At 41.4% G+C, this 27,702-nt stretch overlaps 1 protein-coding gene across 2 annotated transcripts in view; it reads right to left on the bottom strand.

The window, feature by feature from the left end:
- LRRC74B (leucine rich repeat containing 74B) overlaps positions 1-27,702 on the bottom strand; it is a 346,726-nt gene that overhangs the window by 135,268 nt on the left and 183,756 nt on the right. For both annotated transcript variants that reach the window (XM_044068362.1, XM_044068361.1), the window contains exons 8-9: positions 5,586-5,664; positions 4,443-4,538 (exon numbers count right to left, since the gene is read on the bottom strand). In XM_044068362.1, coding sequence (XP_043924297.1) covers positions 4,443-4,538; positions 5,586-5,664 — 175 coding nt within the window. The remainder of the gene's footprint in view (positions 1-4,442; positions 4,539-5,585; positions 5,665-27,702) is intronic.

Consider the following 27,702-nt stretch of genomic DNA (forward strand, 5'->3'; position numbering starts at 1 on the left):
TACTCCTCAACATGTAAGCTGTCATTGTCTGCCATGTAAATGTCTAGCACCTAGTGGACTCACTTTTCTTTCTTGATAGCCCCTGAACAGACAGCAGAGGATGTACTGCTGCACAAGAGGAGGCTTGTGTACCTCTGTGTACCTCAGAGAGAGACAGGGTGAGTATACTTGTGACCATAATGTTAGCAATTCTGTCAGTTATCACAGTAGAAGTCAGGGTAGGTAAGCATTTTCCCAGGGTTGCCACATTACCAAATGTCCAGAACAGGTACTTTATTTTTGGATATATATGATTTGCCAGCAGTGTCATACTCTGATGAACTGTGACCATACAAGAAAGTTATGTTGTGCATTGTCAGTTGTTCAGGATCTGTGCTATAACAGTATGGGGCTCAAAATAGTTAGCTAATAGCTTACTGCAAATGCAACAGGTATGTTAGGAAACATTCCTTAACTTACTACTTACTTTAGACCATTTGTGATCATACCTGTTATATGGAAAAACACAACTGCCCATAGGGAGTGTTAAAGGAAGATAACTGTTAAAGATTGCTGTATATAGTATTAGCATTTAGGTTTCAAATTCAGTATTAAAATGTAGCACGCTATAGGGATGACCAGATATGTCAATGTTTGCATGGTTCAATGGGCATATATGTGCAGCTTAACATTTGAAGGCCCTACTGTCCTATCGTCATTCTGTCACTGAGTTCAGTTCATCCTTGGTAGACATCTTATTCTGCAAGTGTGTGACACTCGCCATTAGTCTGTGTTTTAAGGGATGGGTGTAGCTCAGCATGTAACCACAATGGTGTTCAAGTTACAGGTGCTGTAGGCTGTAGGTTGGGGCCCTCCATGTGTTTATACTGATATTTGTTTTCATTCTGCAAGTGTGTGACACACATTTGTGTGCATTTCACTGGAGTCTTTACTTATACTGTGGATACTTATACTGTGGATATAGCTCAGCATTTCTATGCAGTGACATTCACATTACAGGTAATGAAGGCTGTGAGTTCAAATTCCCTATGGGTTGTACAATGTTACAGTAGGATGAGTGCATCATGACTATTACCGTACATGTAAAATAGTCAGACACAGGTTACGTTTTAATTCATTGTTTCACTGTATTTGTACTTTTCTCAATTCCACCCTCTTTATCACAATCCTTTCTATTATAAACACTTGTTTTTCTTTTTTTATTTTGCTTCTCTCTGTTTATTTCACATTTATATGCAACAGTACTCAGGCCTGTCACACCTCCACTAGTAGCTACCACACTAATGTCACCAACACCACAACCAACAGTGTCGCTAGCTGATGGGGTCAGATTCACATCTCTGGCAGCACCTGAAGTAGCCATTGTACCTGCCACAGCAGAGGATGGTACTGCTGTAATATCTACAGCATGCAGTGAGAATGCAAGTGGAGATGACACGTATGTCATCTGGTGGCAGCTATGGTAAATGTTGAGGGGGTGTCCTTATTGATAGGTAGCTGGATACCCATATCTGCCAGCTAGAGACTCTCCTCTAGTCACTTATGGAGTTTCATCCTTGCCACACAGTAGTATTAACATCAGAGTCAAGGCTCAGTGGTGAGGGAGGCTAGGGTGAAGAATAGCCTACCATGTGCTTGCAGCTAGCAGGGAGTGCAGCTGCATACCTCATCCTATCTCCCATCCAAGTCTTCCCCTCTCTTTTGTCTCTATGTCCATAACTGTTTGTTGTCCAGTCTTTCCTATCACACTTGTGAGTCCTCTGTGTGCCTGATGGCTCCTTCTTTATTGTCTTCTCCATCCCTGATTGTGTCAGCACCTCCTTTATCTGTTTTGTCTGTCTTCAGTGTTTGCTTGTGTGCCCTGCTACCTACCCTAACCCTCTTACCTACCTCTTACTTCCCTTACTACCTTCACCAACCTACCACATCTTTATATATATATATATATATATATATATATATATATATATATATATATATATACAGAATGTATATATATATATATATATATATATATATATATATATATACACACACACACACACACACACATATATATATATAGATATATAGATATATATATATATATATATATACATATATATACATACACATATGCAGATAAATATATCTCTTTTATATATAGATAGATTAATGACTCTCTCAATTTATATATATATATATATATATATATATGTATATATATATATATATATATATATATATATATATATATATATATATATATATAGACACACACACACACATATATATATATATATATATATATATATATATATATATATATATATATATATATATATAATATATATATATATATATATATATATATATATATATATATACATACAGATGCAGAGAAATATATCTCTTTTTATATATAGATAAATGACTCTCCCTCTTTATATATATATATATATATATATATATATATATATATATATATATATATATATATATACATATCATAGGCACTTGACCACCCCCACAAAAAAATCCCTCTTTCCCCACCTCCATCCTGTTCATTCTTTATCTGTTAACCATATGTTCTACCCTTTGCTTGCTTACCCATTTTCTCCACTTTCTTATCCTCCCATTTCCAAACTTTCATTAGCTCAAAAAATACATCATTCCACATGCTTATGGTCATTTAAGGTTGCCACATGGCTTCTCCTTCTTGCCACTACTGTGTGCACAGGATTGTGAAGATCATCATTGAGGTGTGATAAACAAGTACTGATGCTGCTTGTAATCACTTGTGGCCACACTGTTTGACTACCTGTTCTTCCCGCAGTCCCTGCTGCAACCACAGATTGGATATTTGACAAGCTGTTATCCTCACGCTCTTTCCTCCACATATTCATTCTTGATAAGTGTCAGAACTCAATGCACACACGCAAGTAAACAAAGGAGGGTTGGCCATGGCTGTGCCTACACTCCTTCTGAATCTCAGAGTAAGGGCTGTGATTCAGATGGTTGAGAGTTTTTTTAAGATTTTTAATTGACTTCAGAAACAGTGAATCTTGTAGTTTTGAGTCCTGATTTGTCAGTGAAGAAAAATGAGAAGAGATGGACTTTTCTCCTCAAATGGTCCAAGCTAAAGCCCTTCTCTAAGGTTCGCTGAGTCTTGTTTCTCAGTAGGCTGTGAGTCAGCATAGTGCAAGCTGATGAAAAAGAATAGTATGCATGCATGTGCGTACATGCATTGATATACACACACACACACACACACACACACACACACACACACACACACACACACACACACACACACACACACACACACACATACATGATTAGAGGCAGACCTCAAAATTGTCCAGATTTTTGCAGAATATCCAGATTTTTGCCTCATGTTTTGGTCTGTTCATCATAAAATGTACGTTTTTTTCTGCCAAATCACTAGGGATTGAAGTCACTAAATATACATTTGGGTTTCAAACTTCATATCCTTCAGAAAATGCATGTTAGCTTAAATCCTGTTATTCTAGCAATTTTCTAAGTTTATAAGAGCAATATTTAAACTCTGTCCCTATTTGTGGGCCATTATCCCCCTATTATTTTAGTATTTGTCCAAATTTCTTGTGCTAAGAGGTTGAGAAGTATAATTAGAGGTGTGCTCAGCTATGGTACATAACATCAAAAGTCAAACATTATGTGTTATATTTCTCTCTTTATAGCACACTAAAGGAAGAACTATGCGCTGCTGAAAAATGGCATGCATGAGCCTCACTTGGCAGTTTTGTGAAGGAGGTAGGACTATGAGCTGATAATCAGTTTCATCCTGTAGTGCAGACTTTGGTTCCCTCAGTTTCAGTATGCAAACTGTGAGACTCTGAGCAGGCCACTTAACCAGAAAGTGATCTGACATGACCCAGTAAATGACACATTTGGACTTTTATCTGGGGAACATAACTGATTAACAAAACTAATAATAAATCCAGAGACCAAAAGGAGTCAAAAAGAAAAGAGAGGTCACAGGACAGAGCAGGAAGGCCTTCTGAACTGCCAGAAGACTGCACATGCTTTCATCAGACAGTAGAAGAGATAAGTATAACTGAATGAAACCATCAAATGTTGGTGCTACACTTCTTATTGATTAATGACATGATGGTATTACCACTTCCTGCATGATCTAAAATATTTCACACTCAGTCCCATCCATGAAGAATTCTGGAAACTAAAAGCAAAATCCTTGCTTCCACTCTTTCCTAAATATTTGCTTTGTTTGCTCTAATGCATGCACATGCTCTAGTTAAACTGTGAGGTGATGACTGAGTTTTGTAACATAATTCTGATATTGCATTGCTTTTTATTTTAGCTTTTTTTCTGATTACAAATAGAAGAAAAACAGAATTCCTTTACAACTACAGCTAAGTTGAAAGAATGATTAAATGATTTTGTTGATTTAGCAAACTTACAGAGAAATCCAATAATTCCAAACTGGATCCAGAGTTGTCATGAACAGACTTGAGTATCCCATAGCACCCAGCACTTTGCATGGGATTCCGACCCATCTAAAAATTAAACAAAAGCATTGAGAATACATATTTTGAAAATCTGATCCTGCCAAGCAAAACAAATGGTGGTTATTATAAATAATACCACTTATTCAACATTTTTCAAAATTTTTATTTGATGTTGAGGAACGAGTAATGATGGATAAACCCAGTGGTGATTTCAACAGCCATCTGGAAAAGATAGAATTAGGGACGTCTAAGATAAAATTGATGACAGGATTTCTGGGTTGAACAAACACATTAGTTTAAGTAACACTGTAAAACCCAGACGTTTGAATGAATTTTTTTATATTTTGTTTCCCCAAATATGGTTGTATTATTTAAAAATATATAATACATATATATCCAGAATTATTTTTAAATGTTTTTCAAAAGTAGATTATTGATCTTGGTAATATTAGTGGATACCATTACTTAGCTGCACCACTAGATGGGAGTAAACACTGTGTTATTTCAAGAAGTAGACCATAAAAGTTATTTAGCCTTTTTATGGTTCTTAATAGTGAGCGCTAAGTAAACATTATTGGTTTATAATACTCACATTTCATTTGTATGATACTATTTAAAATGTGGAAATACAGACTAATGATGGATTTTATCTGATTATGAAGTCTATATTGTAACAGACAAAATCATGCATTAAAGTGTTTTATTTATAGATCTTTATTTACTACCATAGTGTTTCTCTCTCTCTCTCTCTCTCTCTCTCTCTCTCTCTCTGAAAGCGAGCTTAATCAGAATAGTACATATGACTGGCTATTATGATTTTTGCCTTGTTGATGGATGCAGCTGAAGATGAAATACAATACCTTAGAATGAGCTGCAGAATGTGTAAGAGATAGATGACTGTCTTATGTTACTAAAGTTAAAAGCAGTGGCTACCTCTCTAAATGAGCTGATAATGTTGTATGATATTCGATATCTTGCTGATAGTATCATTTCATTACTTTCAAGCCATACTGATAAGCAGCCATGTGAAGAACAGGTATATTTTATGGAGCTGGTGTGCATTACCTGAATTTGTTTTTTTCCTGCTTCACTTACCTTCAGAATTCTTAAAGTCTTGTTTTCTCTAAGACCCATTGCCAAGCGCACGGCCCCTTCTGGAGAAATCCGATTGTTGCTGTAAATTCATAGAAACAAAATATCTTATTTGTTGTAAAGAAATTAATTAAAACAGAGGCAGTGTTTTTAGTACTGCTTATTGAATGACAAACTTTTAGAAATGTTGTGAGTTTTTAGCCAATAAAATTTTTTTAGAAATGATACAATATAAAGTTGGTGCACAAGATTGGATTATAGAAAACACAGAGAATACTTGACAGCTGCTTATGGACAATCAACTTGCATTATCTGTACAAAGATCTGAGAGGCTGAAAACATTTAAGCCGATTTGGTTGACCAACAGCAGAGGATAAGGCCCTGACTGTGGTACCATCAGTACAGGTTAAGTCTGAGTACACTGGTATTGTAGAAACATCCAGAGAAGCAGACAGACAGTTGTCTGACTTGGAAGGGGTGTTGAGGGACTCTGCCTCAGAAGCAGTAGTCTATCTAGGGTGGGGCGAGAGGAGCTACTTCCCCCGGGTGAAAAATTATGTGTGTGTGTGTGTGGGGGGGGGGGGGGCATAATCAGCTGATCCCAATCTCTCTTTAATGCAATACTGGCTTTTAAAAGCCAAAAAGCCAGCATTGCATTTGCAGTCAAACCTTAGTGCTGTAGCACTCCATGTGTGGTCTAAACTGTAGTAACTGCTTACAACATTGTAGCAGTCAGTTTGTTACAGTTTTTTTTTAACTAAAACATTAGCACCATAGTGCTTCATGCAGGCACAGTATAAACAGTAGCAACTGTTTGCTACCTTTGTGGCAAGCAGTTTGCTACCGTTTAAAAATACTTTTTTTAAAGTAAAATATTTTCATTGTACCACTCTGTGTATGCAGGTTATTAATTGTAACAACTGTTTGCTATGGTTTAAAAGAATACAGTATTTTTTTAATAAAAGTATTTTTTAAATACAATATGTTGAAGGAGGATTGGGGCCAGGGCACAGAAACAGGACTTGAATGGCTGGGGCAAGAGGTGGGGTGTGTGCTATGCATCTGGCCACCTGGTTGGTGTACCAGTAGAAGGAACATCTTTTTTTTAATTTTTTTAATTTTTTTTAATTTTTGCTCTTCAGTGGAAGAGTTACAGGGGTGTAACTCTAACTGTAATAAGCCGATAGCTTACATTATAGTGATAAGGCTATTACAGAGAAGTGTTTTGTTTTCCCTCTTCACTTGAACAGCTGAGGGGGTGGGGTGCTGGTTCATAATACCAGCCGGGGGCACTCAATAAACCAGCTACACTTCTGACCAGAAGTGTCTGTTGAATGCCAAAGGCTAAACTGGAACAGGAAGGGAAGCACGAATGACTGGTACAGAAAAGATATACATACTGTTAGCACTCCACAGTTACTTCTGTATGTGGGAGCACACAGAAGAGATCTTCAGTGAATGCATTGCATGTCACTGTTAAACTGCTTGTTTATGGAGATTTAGAGCATTGAAAGGAGAACATTGCCTATCATCTTACATGCAATATCTCACTCAAGAATCCATATTTTCACCACATCTAGTCATACTTATGATAAGGATCTTTCTTCACAGCTACAGCCTGTTGGATTATATTGGGACCTAGCTGAAAAGAAAATAGAACAGACATATTCATAGGGCCAGAACCTTAAGTCAAGGAAGATGTGCCTCGGAAAAATATAACAGCAGAAGCTATTGATACAAAATGGTAAGTTTTGTGCATTTTGCAATTCATATGGTTTGATAAATAACCAACTATTTTTGCAGTAGTCCACTTTGTCTTTCTGCTATTTGATGTGTTGCAGGTCTGATAAATGATGACAGATTTATTATGGACTTCACTTCTGAATCTACTGGAATTCTCTTATTTCTCTTATGCATGAGAGTCAGAGTTGTTCTGGGAAAATCACATTGTCTAGCATATAAGGCTCTCCATAGAAATATTCATAAAGCTTTACAGAACATCAGAATTCTCTCTTCCAGCAGCAACTACATGTGCATATATACCTCCATGTGTGTGTGTGTGTGTGTGTGTGTGTGTGTGTGTGTGTATGTGTATATATATATATATATATATATATATATATATATATATATATATATATATATATATATATTTATAGATATGTATACATATATGTAAAATTACGTTATGTGTGTGTGTGTGTGTGTGTGTGTGTGTGTGTGTGTGTGTGTATATATATATATATATATATATATATATATATATATATATATAGATATGTATACATATATGTAAAATTACGTTATGTGTGTGTGTGTGTGTGTGTGTGTGTGTGTGTGTGTGTGTGTGTGTGTGTGTATACTAGCCTATATGAGTAAGGGTAAGTGGAGTGGTGGGGTGACTTCACACCATGGCAGTCATGTGTGCCAACCCTTACTCTAACCCTATCACAAACTTGCCCCTGGCCCAGTCCTACACACTCCCTTAAGAAAAACCCTTTCCCCTAACACTACCACTAATTAGGACACACGGATACACAACAAACATACCTACAACACTATAATTACCCTCTAACTTAAGCCAAACACACAACAAATAAGCAAACAAAAATAATATAATTTTTACATTATTTTTGCAGGGAGGCAAGCCCCCCTACACCCCCACACCCACTGACAATTATATATAAACTACCCAGGGATTGTTGATCTCAAACATCTGTCGACCATCTCATATATCAACCAAATGTGGTCGATTAAACAGATGTCAACAAACCTGCACTTAGACCAAATACAGGACACCCATTATAAATATATATAAAATTAAACCACTGGAAACAACTGGTACTTCATAAGGAATGAAGTTGCTGGCTGAGACTCCTTGAAATCAGGAAAAAGAACCACTGTAGAAAAGTCCTACTTGGTAGAGCGCCTAAGGTCATTCACTCCCATATGAACCAGTCACACCTCTCAACTTCTTAGAGCAAAAAATCTGGACAAAGCCATAAATGAAAGTGGGATAAAGGCTCAAAAATAGGGACAATGTTTAAACATTGCTCTTACAAGCTTAGAAAGTTGATAGAATAGCAGGTTTTGTATTAGCATGAATTTTTCTGAAGGATATGAAGTCTGAAACTCAAATGTCTGTCGTTATTTTCCAACTTCAATCTTTAATAATTTGCCACTAATTTGCCAGTAAACCACATTTTTGTGAAAAACACCAAAAATGCGAGGCACAAATTTGCACATTCTGTGAAAATCTGTACAGTTGAGAGGTATGGTTGAACCACTATTAAATCATAATCATATCTGCCAGGATGGGGGATTTTAAAGCCCTTGTTACATCCTGAATTTTGGCTCCAGAAAGACAGCAAACTGTCACCTTATTCTTATCCAGCCTGGTGAGAGCGGTGTCTGTATACCTGACAACTGTATCACCTATTACTAAAACATTACGTGGTTAGATCAATCTCAGTGGCCATAAAGGCCTGGAGTCTGCTACTTTATGACTCTTAGAAATATATATATGTATTGGCTACAGGAGTGAAGGATGAAGGCGGGTGTGTTGCTGTGTGAACTAATGGCTAATGTTTCTTAGTCCTTAGCCTGACAGGCTTAGGCAGTGTTCTCTTAACCTCATTGTAACTTGGTTAACTGGAAGTGCTCTGTGCTATCTGTGTATGTGGGTTTTGCTTCCTGAATGTGCTCTGAAGTAAGAAGGTAGCTGCCAAGTTAAGCAATACTTACACTAATCACACTGAGTCATTGCGAGGTAGCAAAAAAGAAATTTTGGTCGGCATGAGGCAGTTACTACACTGTCTCAAAATAACTAGTGGTATGAGGCTGACTACAGAAGGGACAAAGGCTGGCTGAGACTCCATATTGCCCAGCACAGATGAAGTGGTATAAGAAAGCAGGCTAGAGTAATAACTTAGATGGGGATAATGGACTGGAAAAACAGTTAATACAGGATATGGCTAAAGGGTAAAGGAATATGAGCTGTGACTACTATAGTATTCATAAGTGCAAAAACATTTTTAAATGTTTCAGAAACATGTAGGTAGGATCAATAAGGTAATATGTAACAAGTAGTATATTTAAATCAAAGAGCTTTACCCAGTAGGCTAACATGGTGTCTTTTTAGCTTCCCAAAGATTATATCAGCTGCCTCCATCTCCTTTCTTCCTCTCATTCACTGGGTCTACTGAACTCACATTAGCCTCTCCTGGGCTCTATCTGCCCCATTTCCAGGGCCAGTAAAGAGATTGAAAACACTGGTGCAACATCTTACTGCTGCTGGGGAGTATGCCCTAACCCGCCACCTGGCATTAGCCTTGCAACCTCTGCTATGATTGCCTTGGGAAGTGGATGTGCATTTCCATGCATGTGCAACCTCCTGACCAAGCAGCACACCTCGTTTGCCATGCTCTTCATGCTTCATACATTGCAGCAAGACAGACTCCCTCCATCTTCCCCAGGATGGGAGACCTGGTATCGCCCCTCACTCCCATCCTCCCCCTCACCCAGTCCTTCCAATATCTGTACCACTAATCGAACATGGATCATCTGGAGAGCAGACAGGGCTTTGTTCCCCTTTGTCCTGCAGTCAGGTTGCAATCCTATTGGCTTTGATCAAATACGACTGATACAGTTGACTTAGAACTGATAGTTATACAAGCAGGTAGGTACCAATGACATTCATGGTGAAGTAGTACAAGATGGATTCTGCACTCATGCCAGAGAGGCACTACTATTGCTAGGGGTACATACTGGTGACAAGGGGCGAAGGTAAAACAGGACAGCCTTATTTGTCAAACTTCTTGAAGACACTGCCTCACAGATTTTTTTTCTCAAATTTTTTTATTAAATGTTTTCATAATATGAAATCAAAATGATATACTGTGCAATAGAAGTTGTTGATGTTACAATTTGCATAACATGAGCAAGTTATTAAACTAGGTGTACACACACTGTAATAAAACAATTTCAATTTAGCTAAAGTTAACAACAGAGGATTACCATGACGTTATGATTGTGTTATGGTTCAGTCAGGCAGTATGAATATAGTAAAGCAATTGGCCTATACATTATGGTAATACAATAAGAGTATATCCTGAGGCATAACACAAACTCAGTGATACACAAAAAATCTAAACTACTATACATATATACATATTTATAAAAATGTCACCTTAGTTGATGCTATTACTCTTAACTAAAGAGAGTGGGCCAGATTCAGGAAGCCTCCGTGTAAGAGTTATAACTCTTACACGGAGGCTGCAGTTAAACGGTGTGATGTCAGCATGTCAGGCATATGGATGAGGTGCATGAGGCATGCTGAATCACACTGTAACTCTTACACGGTCCGTGTAAGACAGTAGGGGGTGTGTCCATTGGCTAAGCCCTGCAAGCGGACACGCCCCCGGAAGTCTATAATGGCTGAAAGTAAACAGCCACGAGAAAGGCCATAGAAATGTGAATAAACACACTACACAACACATGCCCCCACAGACCAGCAATGTAAAGAGTGAACAGATGTTATAAAATGAAAATGATAACTGTTTTATTTTTTTTAAACCCTGTAAATGTTTGCTACTGTGTCGTGTCTTGTGGTGTGCTACTAGTGCAACTGCAGTTAGCAATCAGTGGAAAAGGATATAAGAACTACATATGCAAAGTAAGCCAAGAAGTAATAGCATAGCGGTAGAGTTGTCGGCTTAAGAGCAGGCAGGCAAGGTTCAAGCCCACACAACAACCTTTTTTTTGTAAATAAGCACTAAAAAGGCCCTGGACAGTATTGTACAAATGTAAAAGTATCTCCTTTTGTAAAATGGAATGAAATGGAGCATATATTTCCAAGTAATACAATAATAAAAATATTTAGAAATGTACTGATAGCGAAATTGCAGTGAGACAGAGTGCCCGTAGCTGAGTAGTGTTTCACAAACTGCAAATTGCTTGCCCGTAGCTAAGCACTGGTTTAACAGGCTCAAACTGTGTGCAACTAGCTGTGCTTAGCTTAACATGCGTGTTACTAGCCAATTAAGGTGTAACCCAGCGCACACCGTTTGCGCGACGCGCCCACAAGCTAACCAGCGGTGCGCATGCGTGAGCTCCGCGCAGACCTGGTTTTAAGTGCTTAAAAGTGCTTTTGGCATGTTTGATTGACAGGTCCTGAAGTCATTTCTAGACAGTCATAAAAATTAAAATTCAGTGGTCAGATTTGAACCCAGGATACCATGCACTAGAGTCAAGGTACTAAACCACTAAGCCATGACAGCAATACTCAGAAATGCAGAAATAGCATATATATAGGAAGTAATCCAAACTGGAGCATGATAAAGCAGTTTCTGTGAAGTAGATACAATTCCAAAATGGCCAATCATAGAAATGTGCGGGAAAATCGGCATATATAAGCCCCATAGCCAGGAATACACAGCATAAATGATTGTAGAATAGACCTGCGGGCAGAATGAGTGGAGTAGGGGAGGGACGTTGCTTTCGAGCACAGTGGTGGGGCGTTGAGGAGTCCAGATATATGGTCTGGCTCCTAGTTCACCATCATGAGGCCCAACTCATGCAGGGCCAGGTCTCATGGGGAGCGTACAGGGCGGAGGCATGGGACCAGTTGGCTCATGATCTCACTAGTGCTACTGGGATTCCATGCACTGGTGAGCAGGTCCGTCACCACCATGCGGACCTGAAGCGAAGTAAGCAAGACCAGTTGACTCAATGGATCCAGGAGGCCTGGGATATGCCCAACGCCCCACTACTGAGTAAGTTACATTTTACTTATGTATGTAAGGAATTCAACTAGCTGATACCATGGAGATGTGTATTCCAGTATTACTTATTTTGTATTACAGATGCAGGTGTCCGCTCTATGAATCGACGGGCACATGACCGCAGGCTGGCATGCAGGTTAGTAACCCCACCTAGTACTTGTAAATAAATATTATAGTGTAGCATGTAGCAGAACACTGCAGTGTATTGATTAAAAGTAATGGAATGTGCAAGCAACAAGTGAGTCTGCAGGTATGGCTGCAACAAGTTCATCAGTATGCAAGTGAAACTGGAAATATAAGTGATAGAAATAAATAGTGCTGTAATACAGATGTCCCACCATTAATTAAATGTAGTATAACCAGCAGTAGTCTCAAGAGTACAGCTTCAGAATCTGAGGTAATCACATGTGAGATATATCTCCTGTTGAAATGCTGAATCATGACAGAAGTGAGGCTGCTGGAAAGTGTTGGAATCACCACAGGTCTAATATGTGAACAAAGCCTAGAAGTACCAACCTGAACTGTGAAATTGCAGGATGTGTGAGAGTGACAGAAAGGGTCATGTATCAATGAATAAAGTAGTAATAACTCCTGAATATATAAGCTTCAGTGTGGTTCTACAGAACTAAATGCATGTGGGAATTAAAACTTAACATCCCAAACTGATTTCAGTGTGTCTGACTCTTGAATGTTCAGGCCAAAATCTGTATATGGTGATCACAGTCAGCAATTTGCAGATGGAATGAATGATTGTCTGACATACTAAACATCCATAGTTGTCCCCTGCCCTGTCATCAAAGTGTAGCAGGATGATGTATCTGATCAAATTCAAAATAACTAGGATAGTGATGTATCTGTAACAGGTCTAGCATGACAGTCAATTAAAAATCATTTGGAAACTATCACCCACAAGTTAATTGTGTTTCTATTACAAATGTATATCAATGTATAATTTATGAATGTGTCATCATTTTCTTTCTCCACCCCACCCTATAATTGCAAATTAAAAAACTCACTAAATATTGGTATGTGAACATTTCATTAACCATGGACATTTGTCCTGTTTCAAAAATATATGCATGTCTGTTGTTGCATGTGCCCTGTTCATACCTGCAAACCTGCAAATCTGATGGCCTGTTGCCATTAATCAACCCTGCATGTTGTTTGATTGTGTATTTCCATTCAAATAATGCATGTGATATTGATATGCCCGTTGTTCAATGGTGTTAATATCTGGGTGTTTGTTTAATGGGAATACCAATGCATGCTGTTACAACTAATTTGAATGGAATAATATGCCACTAACCCAAACTAACATAACATACTCACAAACCTAGAATGCTTGGGAAGGCAGGTCCCAGCGGACCCACCTCTCCCACCTCAGCTGGCGACTGCACCTGGCACTAGTGCCCAGGCTGGACCCTCCTCCAGTGGCCCTGTGCCACCTTCGGGTGGAAGCGCTGCAGGGGATGGGGCCCGTCCCCCTTCTGCAAGCGTGGCCAGAGGAGCTTGTCCACTCACCCTCCAAGGTGTCCGGTCTGTGGTGCGAAGGGAGATCCAAGACTCTGTTCTTGGGCCCCTACGCCAGCTTGAGGCCCGGGTGGCACAGCTTACGGGCATGCCCGTTGTCCCGCCTGCACAGCCCCCAGCACAGCCCCGTCCTGGTCTGTGAAGGAACAGTGGCAACTGCCTATGGGTGGGGATATCAGTTCCACTGTTGCCATCTGTGGGCTCATGTGCCCTGGATATCCCAACCTCCGTCCCCGTCAATTGTGTAACCCCCCCACATGTGTCATACATCGCCCCTGTATGCGTCTTGTCTGTCTTGTCTGTTAACCTACCCAACCTACCTCCCCAGCTATACCGACTACCTCACCTGACATACCACTCTCACCTGATAAAAAAAAAAAGGGCACTCTGTACCCACAAAAAAATTACGCCCCATACATAGCTGTCCATGTTGCACACATGTCCGCTGGACATTGAAACTGTTAATTACAATTGGCTGTACGACAGGTATTAATGTTGTCCTGACACCTCTCTCAGGGGTGGAAGGTTCCAAATGTCACACCAAATTGCATACAAATGCATAGCTGTTGCTGAGAAAGACATGGGCAGCTATGGGCCTCACCTACATCCTTCCTGCAAATTCCAAGCTTGTTTTCCTACTGTTTTACCCTCTTTGTGACCCCTTTTTCACCACTTTCCTGTCACCCCTTTTTCTTTTCTTTCAAAGAAAATAGCGCGGGTGTGCGCTTGTGTGCGTGGAGCTCACCGCCAGTGCGCATGCGTGAGCTCCGCGCAAACAAGCGCAAACCTGGTTTTAAGTGCTTAAAAGTGCCTTTGGCACTTTTGATTGACAGGTCCTATACTCAGTTTGAAAGAAAAATAAATTCCTACTGTCAGTCTCGAACCCAGGACCTTGATAACACTAGTCTGTATGACCTACCACTAAGCCATGACTCTCATACAAGAACATAGTGCTAAAATAAATATAACATGTAATAGTAGGAATCAATATAAAGGCAATATAGGATGTGTACTACCCAAAGCATGTCAGGTAGATTTTTAATGCCTGAATTACTGGATTCCCATACTAGTTTAGTGTTCACGGAAACAGCCCTGCTAATTGTTAGCTTGTACATAATAATGTAAGGTAATGTACATATATGAAAGTATTATATGTACACATATCTATATATATATATATATATATATAATACATATGAAATATAGTGGTAGGTGTCAGTATTCACACAGACTCACTACAGGAAACAGTGAAAATAAATGCAGCAACCAGAATCTACAACACAGCCTGACTCCTGTGAGACTTAATAACCCTTTTAACTGCATAAAGGTGCCTTCAGCACTTTGATTGACAGGTCCTATACTCAGTTTGAAAGAAAAATAAATTCCTACTGTCAGTCTCGAACCCAGTACCTTGGTAACACTAGTCTGTATGACCTACCACTAAGCCATGACTCTCATACAAGAACCTAGTACTAAAATAAATATAACATGTAATAGTAGGAATCAATATAAAGGCAATATAGGATGTGTACTACCCAAAGCATGTCAGGTAGATTTTAATGCCCGAATTACTGGATTCCCATACTAGTTTAGCGTTCACGGAAACAGCCCTGCTAATTGTTAGCTTGTACATAATAATGTAAGGTAATGTACATATATGAAGGTATGTATATGTACACATACATATATATATATATATATATATATATACATATATATATATATATATATATATATATATATATATATATATACACATATATTAATACATATGAAATATAGTGGTAGGTGTCAGTATTCATACACACTCACTACAGGAAACAGTGAAGATAAATGCAGCAACCAGAATCTGCAACACAGCCTGACCCCTGTGAGACCTACTAACCCCTTTAACTGCTTAAAGGTGCCTCCAGCACTTTGATTGACAGGCCCTGTACTCAATTTGAAAGCAAAATAAAAGCATACTAGTAGGCCCTACCACAAGACCATTGTAACAGTAGTCTGTATGACCTACCAGTAAGCCATGACTCTCATACAGGAATATAGTGCTAAAATAAGTAGAACATGTAATAGTAGGAATGAAGATAAAGGCAATATAGGATGTGTACTACCCAAAGCATGTCAGGTAGACTTTTACTGTCCCAATTACTGGATTCCCATACTAGTTTAGTGTTAACAGAAACAGCCCTGCTAATTGTTAGCTTGTACCCAATAATGTCAGCTAATGTACATATATGAAAGTATGTATATGTACACACACATATATATATATATATATATATATATATATATATATATATATCAATACATATGAAATATAGTTGTAGGTGTCAGTATGCATACACACTCACTACAGGGAACAGGTGAGAGAAATGCAGCAACCTGAATTTACAACACAGCATGAAGCATGAGAGACGTACTAACCTTCACACTCACAGAACACTGTCGACAGCATACCAGCATGGTCCACTCCCTTACAATCTGAAAGGGCAACGCCTATCTCACATACCCTTTTATAGCACTGTCCTGAAATCACAGTGAGACATGCAATCAGTACACAACTGGCTGCATGCAATTAGCAAATGCTGCCTTACAATTGGTGCAGAGGCCATCACATGGACCTATGCAGATACCTACAAAAGCATCCAGTACTCACACTCCACACATGCAATACATTCATTGCACAAAACCGACAGAGAAAGAGAGAGAGAGAGAGAGAGACAGAGAGAAAAAAAAAGAAATAAAGACAGCCAGCAACAAAACCAGCAGCAGCAGCAGCAAACAGCAAGTAGCACCACTGGCACAGCAACAGCTGACACAAACACAGGTAATGCAAAGTAGCAGGTTAATACTGTGTTTACTGTGAAACCTCCAAATGTATCATAGTTCACTATCTATAGGTATGTCCATGAGATAGGTTGTGTGTACATAGTCCTGATATATATACATATGTAATATTGCTGTAAATGTCGTCCATACTTAAAACTTCCATAGCTTAGAACACAAGGCCAGTTATGCATATGATGCAGTAGTTCCCAGGGTCAGTAGAGGTTCCTCCCCATTGTTGTGGGACCACTGTGTATGTATGGCACTGTTCAGGTACATATCCTGTAGTATGGCCAGGGTTTAATATCAGTCTGTAATGTGGTGCTATGTCCTCTAGGGGTGAACGTATCACACATCCAGGGATACCATTTTGTAACAGTGATGATGTGTGTTCTGCAATGTTGAGGGTGGCCCTCACCTGGACATGTGAGATGATAGGGAGGTTACAGTCATCTGTGATAACTAATTCCACTTGTGTAGGAGAATGGGGGGGGATACCTGCACCTAAACTGTCTGCAACAATGTTGCCAGTATCTGTGCATTTGGTGAATGTGACGCATCTTACCACGGCTGACCACAGATGCCTTGCCTTCATGTGAATCTGCCCTGTGCTGCAGTAGCCTCCTGCTATTGTTATACAATGTGCCTGTATCTGTAGTCCACTGGACAGGATAAATAAGTGGTGTGCATACGGTCTGGGTTAGATATGTGTGTGCACATTACATGCACTATGTGGGATGTCTGTGGTAAGCTTTTGCAAAGGGGCCAGCAGTGTGTGTTGTGGCTTCCACTGGCCAAGTGGGCTGCATGGATAGCATCACAGTCCTAACTAGTGAATAACTGTGTAATTACATACATACATAGCAAGGTAGTGTACTGTGCTTGTGGTGTTGTTGGGATATGTATATCCAGGCTGAGTAATGTGTGTCTACATCACAGGGTTGGATGGCAACACACATACAGTATGTAGGGATGAACACCCAGAGTGTTTCAGACGTGTTGCCTGTGCAGACATATCTGGCCATTACCTACGCATCCCCCACAACACACACACATGCAACATATGGCAGAAGTACTATAGCAGTACACATAGGTTCATACTAGGCTATTTGCCCTAGGGCATTGATAAGCCTAGTAGAATGTGTTTGTCTTTTGCCAGCCAATCAAAGGTTATGTTGCTATGCCCTTTTCCGAGGTTAGTATACTGTGCCTCTGTCTAACAGTGACATAGACGTGATACCCGGGGTACAACTATGATCTCCATCCACTCATCCAGATTCCTATGGAAGAGAGTCAATGAGGGACTCTGCCTAACCTGTACTGTGAGTTCATTACAGAGTGAAGGGAGCCTCTGGGTTAGGAATATGTCCCTCCAACATGTCCTATTTATGTCAGTGCTAAGGTTCAGGTCTCCTGAGTGTGTGGCTGTATGGGAGTTTGATTCCCTGAGGTGCAGCATGTCCATTACTTCTGGGTTGGACATGGCTGTATATGGCAGGCACAGATTGCCTCTGAACAGGCAGTATGCCACTAAGTCCAGCTGGATTTTCTTTAACTGGGCAGCATATGGCATCTGTTTGAGCCCTTTGATCCTCTTGATGAGGTACTGTTGGGGTTTCTCCAGTTGCTGTAGGTGTCTGGTTAGGTACATCCCATAAGGGGCATTGTACTCAATTATAGGCCTGATGATGGATGAGTAAAGAGGCACGATGACCTCCCCTGCTGTACATGTGAATCCCTTCATGATTAGCTGGGCTATATAACATGTCTTTCAATCCACTTTGGCCACGTGGTTGACAAATGACAGATTGCTATCAAGTTTGTTCCCCAGGTCCCCAATTACTTCTTCTGTACTTAATGGCTTAACACCTATGTGGTACTTTGCCACCAATGTGGAGGTGTGGGAATCTTTGATGAATATTGATACTCCCCCTCCTTTTGTTGTTTGGTCCAAGTGTTGGGGCCGACAAGAATGGTAACAGGTATAACTTGGTAGTGCTGGTGTGCTCCTGGGAAACCTGAAACAGGTTTCTGTTACTGCACAGATATTGATGTCCATAATGCTAAGTAGAGTATTGAGTGCGTGTATCTTGAGGTCTAGACTTCTGGCGTTGAGTAGCATTACTCTTAGTTCCTCATCCTTTGTGATACGTATGGATGTGGGTTTGCCTTATGATCCTTGCCTAATAAAGGCACTATGGGTGTAGCAAGAGCCTTTGCCAAAATCCAAAAGCCCAGGGGTGACAGTTGCAAGCTGTCCCTAGCAAAGCACTGTGGCTTGTACAGCATATCATCCCAAGCTGACAGGCATTGGCTCACCTGTGAATGACACCAGTACTTCAGTCAATTGTTGAAAGTGATCATCTTGCCTTGATATTGTGGCATCATTCTTGGTGAGGGTTAGATGCTACTCAAGGTCAGGGTCATACTGTCTTGGGCTACATGCTCAGAGAGCTCCTTTCTGTCTCATGTCATGTAGTCCAGGGAGGTATGTGTCAGGTCATTCACACCAGCATGGACAATGAGTGAGTCATACTTGTACTTGCCTTGTAGTTACTTGAGTGTTTGTGTTATGTGGCGGGTCGTAGTGCCCGACAGGCTGCACACTGTGACCCTCTCCTCATTAAGCCTGGTGAACGTGACGTCAGTGTGCCTGATGATAGAGGCACCTATTACAAGTGTATGAGGTGTGTTGTTTACTGTTAAGGGCTGTGAGTGTTCAGCACATTGCCTTTGTGAGATATGTGTTGCATGTGTTTGTTATTGTGGTAGTGGTTGCTTGGGTGTCTGCTTTGGAGGTCTCTGCTGCTTAGGCAGATCTTTATTCTGAGCCTCCGAGTATGTTTTTGTGTGATTATGTGTTTGTTTTGTTGTCGTGGTAGGTCTATGTGAGACTGGAATTGTAGTGAGTGTGGTTTCCTTCTCCACCTGACTGGTTATGGCAGTACTGAGTAGAGAGAGCCTAGCCTCCAGTTTGGTATATGGTTGCATCACTCACATGTGTTTGAATTTGTTGTTAGGAGGAGGGGGTTGTCTGTATACATGCGGCTGTTATAACATTGCCTCTGGATTACCACACCCACCAGCTGGACTGGAGAGGAGATTGACAACTGACCCTTGGACATGCTAGAATACTATTGTGAATTCCGTAATAATTGAAAACAAGGTCCAGTGGGGAGTGAGGGTGTACTGATATTACTTACTACTGCTGACTGATATAATAGCTTCAGTGAGCAAGTGCCAGGTAACTTAAGTGCAATGTGTTACAATTAAGTAAATGCAAAAACGACAAGCAGTCACTTGCTGTCAAGTGTAACAAGGAAATACGTACAGTAAGCAATGCAGATATCAGTAGTGATTCACAGAAGTGCTGAGAAGCTGTGTATTATGTGGAAGTAGCGTACCAGTGAAATAACAAGCTAACAAATAACAAGCATATAAACAAAGCTAGATTCAGGAGGCTTGGATGTAGTGTATGCTACAGCAAACAAGGTGTACCAATGTCAGTAAGACACAGTTCAAATATGCAGGCACTATAAACCTGAAACCAGAAGTTCCCAGCTATGAATGGCAGAGTACAGCCTATTCTCACACAAGAGTGCAGACCACAAACCTTGTTAATGTTAAATAACTGGCCTGAAGGCCAACTGCTTATACCAGAACTAATACACTTGGACACTGGGCTCTCAATCAGCAGTTCCCAACTTAGAAGGATGAAAGCTATGTGTCCTGCCACCACAGTGCTTGCCACAAACCTCCCTAATGTAAAACAACTGGTCTGAAGGCCAAGTGCTTAATCCAAAAGACTTAGAATGATAGCTACACTTTAATCAAGTTACAACCAAGCAGTAATAAGTACAATTTAATACTCCCTGTATAGAATGTGTACCATATATTGCTGACATACTCTGCTGATAACTTGTTTGTGTACTTTTCCAGGGGGCTATGGCTCCGAAAAGGAACCCTGCTTACTCTGCTGCAGAGGACGAAGTGATCCACCAGAGCCTGGTGCGTGACTATGACATCCTGTTTTCACGCACCACCCAGAATCAGCAGGAGAGGTCTGCACTGTGGCAAAACCTTGTCAGCAGGATAAATGATGTTGGCATGCATGATAGGACATATGAGCAGGTGAGACATCACTGCAGTGATTTGATTAGAAATGTCCACCAGCGTGCTGCAGATATCCGCAGGCAACAGGTTGCCACAGGTGGGGGGGGTGGCCACACATCCCCCCCTCACCAGACAGGAGGGGCTACTGCTAAGTGTTGTGGATCCAGCCCCAGAACAACAACAGCATCAGACGTGCATCATGATGGAGGTTGGATCCACACAGCAGCAAGACACCGAGCATGCAGGTAAGATGCCATATTTATTTATTATTTGTTATTTATTTTACATTTGTTGACAGGGCTAGTTTAGCTGGATATATGTCCATTTTCAGTAGAGGCCCGGGGAGAAAAGCTCCACACATAACATAATAAAGGCAGACAGACAAGTTGTTAATAAAGACATACAAAATAATAGAAATATAAATCAACTTGTTAATAAAATCAACATACATTTAAGGAACTCAAACAGTTTAAACTCATACACAATGTTCTGTCGGTTTCAAAGCAATTTTACATAAAGCATAAAGGTTATGCAATAAGGCAAAAGCCATATAGATAACAGTTAAAGCTCAGAAGGGTAGAGAAGAAGAAGGAGTATGAAAGATAAAATAATTGGGAAGAGGCAGGAGTCAAGAAGAGAAGAGAGGAAAAGAAGGAAGACAGTCAAGAGGAGGTGGGAGAGATGGGAGAAGTAGGTCAGAGCATAGAAGGACAGCAAGGGAAAAGAAACAGGGTAGAAGCTAGTTTTTACACACAATGAGGGGTTAAAGGTAAAGAGAGGGTGGGGAGAGGGAAGTTAGCCTGGAGTACTACAAGAACAAAGCCAGTGGTTTTGGAAGTACAGTTTGATTTGTTGTTTGAAGAGAGGTAAGGGTGAGATTAGAGTTAACTCCTTGTATGTACATATGACTGTTCTGTACACTGTTACTTCATGCATGCATAAGGTGTGCACGTGGTATGTATCTGTCATCATGATATGTAATTGTGCATGTGTGATACTGACATTATGAGCAGCTGATGTGTATAATGGAACAGGTGTACTTCTGTACTGTATCATATGCAAAACAAATGGCACACTTGTGCCCACTGACATTACATACATGCTGGTGAGTGTGTTTAACATTACCTGAAAAACAATTTATAATACTAGTAAGAGTAGTGTAACTCTGTAGTATACATGCTGGTGAGTGTGTTTAATAATACCTGCAATACCCAGGTTAACACTAGTAAGAGTAGTGTAACTCAGTACTGATGTGTGTGTGTACTGTGGGGTGTGCAAGTGTGCCTGTGCCCATGTGTGCATGTGTGTGTGTGTCCATGAGTGCATGTGTCCATTTCTGAATGTGTGCATTAGTATTGAAGTGCATCACTGTAAAATATGTGTTGATACTGTAATCTGTGTTCCCTGTTTTCCTCCCGTAGGTTCTGGTGCTGCTCTGGTGACCTGCAGCAGGGAACCTGAATCTTGTGCCCCAGGTACTGATGATGATGAAATGTCTATAATGGTGCAGGAAGGTGTGTCTGGGTCCGCCATTGGTCAGCCAATTGACAGTACACAGCTGTCAACCCCTTCAATGCGCACAGTCATCCTGCCGTTACATCCTTTGTCACCATTGTCCCTAGGTGATGGACAATATGCATTGGGCATAGATCAGGGTAATGTGGTACCTGTGGTACATGCATCCCCACAAAGCAGCCATGAGCAGGGTCCTCCAATGGTACCACGCAGACAGTCGCCCATGGGTTCTCGTGGGGGCATCCGTGGCCGCACTGCCTCTGGCCGACGTGCCCAAGGAGGTATGTCAACCTCCACTATGTTTCGGACTGTTATGCAGGCACAGGCGCATATGGAAAGGTACACCAGACAGGGTCTGAGGGAGCTGACAGCATGTCGCACAGCCAGGACAGACGGCATGCGTGACATTGCGAATGCTATTCGTAACTTCACAGATGTCATTGACAGACGTTGTGGGGACATACAACAGCTGCTCCACAACCAGATGTCCATGGGCCAGGGTGATGGTGTGCGTTTGCGACGTCGACGTGGCCATATGCCGGCAACAGCACCAGCTGGCAGTGGCCGCGGATGACAACAGGCCCACTCATGCACCTCAAGTGCCAGCACCAGCCCCAGCAATGCTGGGTCAGTGCTGTCATCAGGACGCCCCAGGAGACCACGTGCACATGGCTCTGGACAGTCCCAACAGGGAACTGTGTCCAGTCAACACACCCCTGCTTCCGATGACAGTACCCAGTCTGGGTTAGTACCGGATACGGTCCGTAGCACCCCTGCCAGGCACAGGTACCATGTCCGTGCCCACAGACACTGATCTGGATGACCTGACAGGTGCAGTCTGTGGCTGTCCACAAAACCCTGTACATGGCAGCCATTATGTGGGACTGTGTGCGTGCTTACACACATGCAGAAATTTAACACCTAGGGCAAACACATACACACACACACTGCACCAACACTGGTCCACCCTGTACTGCTGCCCCTCACAAACACACATACACACACATGTCAATTGGTGGTACCAGTGGCTGGCTTGGGCATACCTAACCCACACCCTGTGCATATGATGACACTGTGCCACCTCCTGCATACTACAACATCAGTGCAGGAAAAGGTAAACACGTTGCTGATGCACAGGGTGACTACATAGATGTGTATAAGTAGTAACATGTTGGTAACTGTTCACTGTTCCACTATGATTGTGTGTATATCCCAGCATTCCTGCTGCAGTAACTGTATGAATGTCCTGAATTGTTATCTGCACCCATACTACTTACCAAAGTGTACCAGCTGCACACCATCACATGCTACCATTGACTATGGGAATGTGCATCATGTGCTGAATTGTATATTCAGCTATATGTATCTGTTCTGTCACACATGCATTGACACACACCCTGCTACCCCACACATGCACACGCTCACCTGCCATTTCCATTATTTATTACCCTACATGAGTAGCTGTCGATACATGACAGGTACACATTTGAAAAGTGCACTATGTGGATTACTACCGATTTCCTCCTCTCTACCTGTACTCACAGGGTGCAGGCAACCTCATTAGTTTAAAAGTGTAATGTGCATCAGGTACTGTGGTACCCTGATTGCCACATCAAACATGTTTTCCATATGGAAATGCACACACAGAAACATCCCACATCCACACACTTGCCACATTCAGGTTTCAAAACACTATCTAGGTATATTCTGGTACATGTGCGTGTTACAGTAGCATGTAGCACTATACTGAGTACTGGCAGTTGTCTGTTGTCATGTTGTTTGTATAGGGTGCTGTCAACATCACTGTTTGTTAAGGGAAATGTGCACCCTGCAGTGCATAGCCCCATTTGGCAAAAGCCACATCCCACCCCCAGCATTGTACACACACACTAAAACACATACTTTCCATTTGCAAGATTCAAACCCCTACCTAACTGTGTTATGACACTAGAGACAGACACATTAGCAGAGTGTGCTATTTGCATTAGTGGGAGAAATTCTTTCTAATGCTGTACTTAGAGGGTGCTGACATCATCTGTGTTTAGGAAGAGGGATGTGCACCCTGTAGTGTGTTCTCCCAGTTAGGGAAAGGCACTTTTCCCTCACAGCATTATGCACACACACAAACCCCACTCATACTAACACACATACATTCCCTTTGCAGGATTCAAACCCCTACCTAACTATGTTATGACACTGGAGAAAGATGCATTAGCAGAGCGCACTATACGAATTACTGGAGACCTTTAATTCAGGTAATATAGTTATAGAGTGCTCACATCGTCAGTGTTTCAAAAGGGGAATCTGCATCCTGTAGTGTACTGTCACAGTTGCTAATAGGGGCATTTCCCACACACACATCGATGTGTTTGAGGTTTGCATATGTGGGGGATCCAGTACTCCAGTGTGATTAGTATATGGTTCAATTGCAACAATGAGGGATATACTTCAAGTGGTGAGCATTTTGTACTCATGTTTGTGATGATCAGGTCTAGTATATTTAACCCTCTTGTGGGAATGTTGACTACCTGTGCCATAGCTAAAGAGTTTCTGAACTATGGGAACCCTAGAGCTTGGGTATTGTGGCTTGAGTAATGTTCACAGTCTATGTTTGGGTAGTTGACGTCACCCAGTATGATGGTGTTTGCAGAGAAATCTATACTCTCCTGTGTCGTCATGAAGGCTGTGTGGGATTCCTGAGTTTGAGAGGGTGATGTAAGAGCTCCTCTGTGTCTCTTTCCATGTGGTCCAGGGAGGTACGTCTCAGGTTGTTCACACCAGCATGGACAATGACTGCCTCATACTTGTGCTTGCTGTGGAGTGACCTGAGTGCTTGTGTTATGTGGCACATTCTATCACCCGACAGGTTGCTAAATGTGACCCTCACCTTGCTCAGTCTGGAGGGCGGGACGTCAGTGTGTCTGACTATGGCATCACCTATTATAGGTGTGTCACACATTGTGTTTGGCCTTATGGGCTGTGCCTGTTATGAACACTGACATTGTGAGGTCTGTGTTGCTTGAGATATGTGTTCATGTGGGATGCAGCGTGTCTGGCCATGTCATTTCTGTCCGTGGTCTGGTAAGTATCACCTTTGGTGACATAGGTATTCATATGTCAGCTGGTGAGCATTTGCAGTGTTACCTACTGATAGTGGTACAGCTTGTTTGTTGTACAATGGACTACATGCAGCCCTGCTTACAGTAGCTATGTTTGCATGCATGTTTCCTTGCAGTTACCCTGGAATACTGATCCGACCTGCCATGCAGAGTTACACAGCTTCTGTGGACTCCTAGTGACATCTGCATAGCTTACTATATGTATGTTCATGTCTCACTTGACAGAATGTCACTGTTTCTCCTGTGCACATGTACGTTGCCTGTGACACTTTGCATATGACTTACCTGGCATCTGTCCATGTGAGCAGTCATATATGCCACTGCAGGACTCTAAACCTGATGATGCACACACTCAAAACATTCCTCAGCATGGAGAACATCACTATCTGTGCAGTAACAGATACCGGATTCAGGGCTACCAACAGCACTCCAGCACTACCAAGTTATACCTCATACCATGCTTTTCAGGCCCAAAACTTGCACAAAACCACAAAAGGAGGGGTGTATTGATATTCATCCAAGATACCCACACCTCCAGGTTGGTGGCAAAGCACCAAACATCAGAGACTATCCATATGCAGGTAACAATGGGTAAAACTGCCTTCCAGGTTATAGCCTGCTACAGACCACCCTCACAAACACAAGAACCGCACTTGGCCTTCCTGAAAACAGTTGGAAATATGTAGGTCTGTCCATACACCATTATATTGGGTGGGTTAAACTACCCAAACATAGACTGGGAGCATGACTGTAGCTCCAACACCCTAGCCCACAGATTACTGGAATTTATATACCAATATGCTATGGAACAACCTGTTACCACTCACACAAGAGGGGAAAACATACTGAACCTGATCATCACCAACATGGGGACTCTATGCTCCAGACCAGAAGTGTATCCCTCACTGGAAAGATCAGACCATAAACTAATCTCACTGGATATTCACATCCCAAGGCCACCCCACCACAGATGAATACAGTCAACAACTCATGTCAAGCATGTTCACACTCCTCATAAATGATGTGGAAACCTGCAAAGCCCCCAGGCCTGTTGAAAATATGGACCAGACTGCAGATACCTGTATAAAGGCATTCTATGGACACATTCAGGAATGCATGGATCATGCAATAATGCATTCCCAAACAAAAGCAAGACCCAATCCTCCAAAGGCAGACGTCCTGTGTGCTGGACACCAGCCATAAACAAACTATACAATAGAAGGATAAAGCTACTACATGATACAACAAACACCCAAAATGTGAAGGCATCACTGATGAGTATTAGAAGAAGACTACAGCCACTCATAAGATTGTCTAAGGCCATCTTTGAGAGAAGATTCCACAAGACACTGCGGATAATCACAAGGCTTTCTGTAGTTATGTTAGGAACCTGGGTGGTAATTCCCAGATATGCTCAGAGGTAGTCCATGATGTCACAAGAAATACCAAACACACAGACATTGCCAACATCCTAGTGGACAGGTTCACTGCTACCTTCTCCCCCCCTCCACACCAAAAGGGCAAATATTTCTCCCAGCAGAGTGCTGCCCCCCCTGACATCTCAGATGCTCAGGTAAGAGCTGCCCTCTCCAAAGCAATAGACACTGCATCAATGGGACCAGACAGTGTCCCAGGCTGTGTCCTACATGAACCCCAAGAAGAGCTACACCCAGACATAACACTACTGTTCAATCCCAGCCTTACTACACGATATGTGGCCAAAGAGTGGCATACAGCAACAGTGGTCCCTCTACATTTAGGTGGTGCCTTAACGGATCCTGGACACTATCGCCCCATACGTCTGAATAGCTTGGTCTGCAAGGCTATGGCAAGGATCATCATAAACCTCATAAATATAGATATTGGGGACCTACAGACACTTCATCATACACAGTTTGGCTTTGTTAATGGCAGATCCTGCCTCTCAGACCTGTTTGATTTCTTTGAAACAGTCACCAAGGCCACTGTCAAGGGGAAGGTGGTCTACATAGCCTACCTGGACCTTGCATAAGCCTTTGATACAATACCCCACTTGTGCATTCTAGGGAAGCTCACCGGTGTACATATTAACCCCTATGTCACTACAGATATTGCACAGTGGCTCAAGGGCAGAACACACATGGTTAGAATTGCTGGAGCCATGTCAGCCTCAAAACCAGTTACAAGTGGTGTCCCACAAGGCTCAGCCCTGGGATCTGTCTTGTTCAGTATATATTTATCAGAGGTACAGGCCAA

The sequence above is a fragment of the Protopterus annectens genome, chromosome 4.part0, assembly GCF_019279795.1.
Source record: "Protopterus annectens isolate FY-2018-M chromosome 4.part0, PAN1.0, whole genome shotgun sequence".
Lineage (NCBI taxonomy): Eukaryota > Metazoa > Chordata > Ceratodontiformes > Protopteridae > Protopterus > Protopterus annectens.